At 34.2% G+C, this 3,439-nt stretch overlaps 1 protein-coding gene across 1 annotated transcript; it reads left to right on the top strand.

Moving 5' to 3' along the window:
- The first annotated feature begins 1,212 nt into the window (after positions 1-1,212).
- On the top strand, positions 1,213-2,419 carry LOC142613784 (dehydration-responsive element-binding protein 1D-like). Its single transcript, XM_075786283.1, has one exon. It carries the CDS (start codon positions 1,285-1,287, stop codon positions 2,053-2,055), a length of 771 nt encoding a protein of 256 aa, XP_075642398.1. The 5' UTR covers positions 1,213-1,284; the 3' UTR covers positions 2,056-2,419.
- Positions 2,420-3,439: the final 1,020 nt, after the last annotated feature.

The following is a 3,439-nucleotide window of genomic DNA, read 5'->3' as shown; positions in this document are numbered from 1 at the left end:
GCTGGGGCTACAAACCATACAAAGATAAGTGACTTTGCTTCTATATCTTCAAATTTACGTCATTAAGTGCATGATTACTTTACCTCTAAATAAATACTACTTTATCTCAACTGTTATTACAACTACTAATCAAAACTATCATATCAAACATATATTATATATTTATTTGACCATTATCGTGATTCTTAGACTTTGGCATTAATGATTTTATAGGCTTAAAAATACGTCGGTAGCCGTTGGACCACGTAGCCCAATGTTGAGTTCCGGACGCAACTCCCCAAATAGAACCCGAGCCTAGTAAGGTCACCCCTCCAACGGACCACACATGGCTGGGCAACCGAAAAAGGCCCCCGAACAATGGGGATTGTAGCTAGGTTGGTGCAAGCAAACTTGGTTTCGTTGGGTCCATATTGACCAAGCAGTGACTGAAAAAAGTTCCAGATTATGTTGCTGTTTTATTAGCCAAGATAGCAACTCTTTGAAAGTAAAAAAGAAACTGGTGGAAAGAGAGAGAAAGTGGTAAAATAAAAATATTATTATTTAAGTGAAGTTGTAAAAAAAATAAAATATTTGATATTTGGTGGATTGTAAAATAGTATGTTAAAATTGATAAAGTAGATTTTTAAAGTGTTAAATATTAAAATATATAGTATTCTTAATAAAAATGCCCTTAAAACAAGCAATTTTGAGTAACCTACGTACTACCTATGACGAACAAATCAAATACTACTTTTTAGTAACGGATGACGATAATTTCTCCCTTTTTTATTTTTATTTTTAATTAAAGTAATGATGTTTAACTTTAACAAGGCTGAGCTGACAGCTAAGATCGAAAAAGTAAAACGTGCAATTTTGAGTGGGACTGAATAGTCTAAGATCTTGCCACGTCAACAGGTGGCTACACGGTCTGTACACTTGGTTTACTACGTTCAGCAAACTGGAGAGAGTGGGCTATGTGGAGGTTGAGAAAAGGACAAAATAGAGGGACAACTTCAAAGGTGTGAAACCAACAACTACTTCGTACTTAAGTATTATAAAAATATTTTCTTTTACTTTGACAAAGCCAGTGGGCTTAATAGGACTTTGGGAGCTCACTGGCAACCTATGAAACTCCGTGTTCGTGTCCAGGTTTCACCCACGTGTACCAGTCTGTACCACACCAAACTATAAAATGAGTCTCACTCACTCCTTTCCTTTTGCTGCTTCAAAAAAACAAGAACGAACACAAACAACTAGCAAAGCAAATCACTTTGAAAACAAATCAGTCCTTGTAGTCCCTCTCAAATGAATATCTTTAGCCAATGCTCAGACCCTTATCCATTTGGGTCTGACTCGTTTTCCTTTGATAAAGCAGAGACTTCTTCTTTATCCGACGCTGGAAGTGGCACCTCAGCTTCAACTCACAAAGGTGCTCACTACTCCGATGAAGAAGTTAAACTAGCTTCGAGGACACCCAAGAAGTGTGCGGGTCGAAGAGTATTCAAGGAGACACGCCACCCAGTTTATCGAGGAGTGAGGAAGAGGAACAAGAACAAGTGGGTTTGTGAAGTGCGTGAGCCGAAGAAGAAGACTAGGATATGGCTCGGGACGTACCCAACTCCAGAAATGGCAGCACGGGCTCATGATGTGGCTGCTTTGGTCCTTAGGGAAAAGTCTGCGTGTCTCAACTTCGCGGACTCAGCTTGGAGGTTGCGCATGCCTGCTTCAAAGGATGCCATGGACATAAGGAGGGCTGCGGCGGAGGCGGCAGAGGCGTTTCGGCCTAGAGAGTTTGGTGGGCAATGTGGTGGTGCTGGTGGGGATGATGATGAGGGAGTGAAGAATTGTGAAGAGGTTTCAGGAAGCTATGGTGAGAGTGCTGTGGTGGAGAAGAAAGCAAGTGTGCAAGGAAATGTGGTGTATTTGGATGAGGAGGAACTGTATGACATGCCTGGCCTGTTGGTGAGTATGGCTGAAGGGCTTTTAATATCTCCACCTCCTTGTGTTGGGTATAGTAATAATATCAACTGGGATGACATGGAGAGTGATGCCCAGGTGACATTGTGGAATTTTTGAGTCACAAAGTTTGGAATCATTGGATAGTGAGTAATTCTAGAATCGCATCATTCTTTAAAACAATTTTTTTTGTGTTAAAAATGGTGATTAGGTCAGTTTTATGTTAACCTACCACATTTTATTCATCATTCACAATTTGACACATAAAATTAAATTGTGTCAAAAGGGTGTTATCCTAAATTTTTTTCACCTTGCAGTGATTTTCTTTGTTTACATATTGTTTCCATTCAATCGATTAATAGGTACAGAGCTAGAGATATAGATAATTAGCACCAAGTTGTAATTGACTTGAATAGGGACAGCTGTGAGAGCCCTAATATTCTCGATAATGTATCAATTTCATTACTAATTGTGAGAAAAAAGCTACACTCTTTTTATTTATTTATTTTCTTGCAAAACACTTTTATATTAACATTTTGTACTAAAACAATATAAATAATCCATGATAAAGAGGAAGCATTATGGTACAATTCAGTCCTGCTAATCCTTGTCTTAATGTTAATGTTATGCATATCCACTATATATGCCCAATCAACCAATGGTGAGTTTGGTTCAACTTTTTAAAACTGGGCTTTTTGAAAAAATAGGGTTTTTAAAAAGTGCGATATGAAATTAGGTTTTTTGTAAAAATTGAGTGTTTGGTAAAAACTATTAAAAAGTGTTTTTTGAAAAAGCTGAGTGTTTGGCTAGCACTTATAAAAGTGGTGGTTGGAGTGGTAAATTACCAAAAAAGACCATGTATATATAAAGGAGTTTATTTCATATTTAAATCATCTACTTCATAATACTTCAATTAATTTTTCTTCATTCATTTCTAAAAACTATATTCATAATATTTTTACAACACTTTCACAAAAATTATTTGTGATAAATTGATACTGATTTTAATTTGAATGTACTATTACAATTATTTTTTTCTCTTTCTAAAAAAATTAATTTTTTCTCACCAATATTAGCTAATAATAACCTACCACTTAAAATTTATTAAGAAAGTATTGTGAAAATATTGTGATAATTGATACTGATTTTAATTTGAAAGTACTATTAAAATGATTTTTTTCTCTTTCTAAAAAAATTATTTTTTCTCACCAATATTAGCTTATAATAACCTACCACTTAAGATTTATTGTGAAAATATTGTGATAAAAATTTATACTAATTTTAATTTGAACGTGCTATTAAAAATTTTTTTTTTTCTCTTTCTAAACAAATTGTTCTTTTTTCACCAATATTAGCTAATAATAACCTACAACTTAAGATTTATTTTAATAGTAAAATTAATACTGATTTTAATTTGAAAGTACTATTAAATTTTTTTTTTTCTCTTTCTAAGAAAATTATTTTTTTCTCACAAATATTAGCTAATAATAACTTATCACTTAAA

This window comes from Castanea sativa, chromosome 10 (genome assembly GCF_040712315.1).
Source record: "Castanea sativa cultivar Marrone di Chiusa Pesio chromosome 10, ASM4071231v1".
In the NCBI taxonomy this organism is placed as follows: domain Eukaryota; kingdom Viridiplantae; phylum Streptophyta; class Magnoliopsida; order Fagales; family Fagaceae; genus Castanea; species Castanea sativa.
The sequence above is the reverse complement of the archived record's forward strand: the minus strand, read 5'-3'. Positions and strand labels throughout refer to the sequence as shown.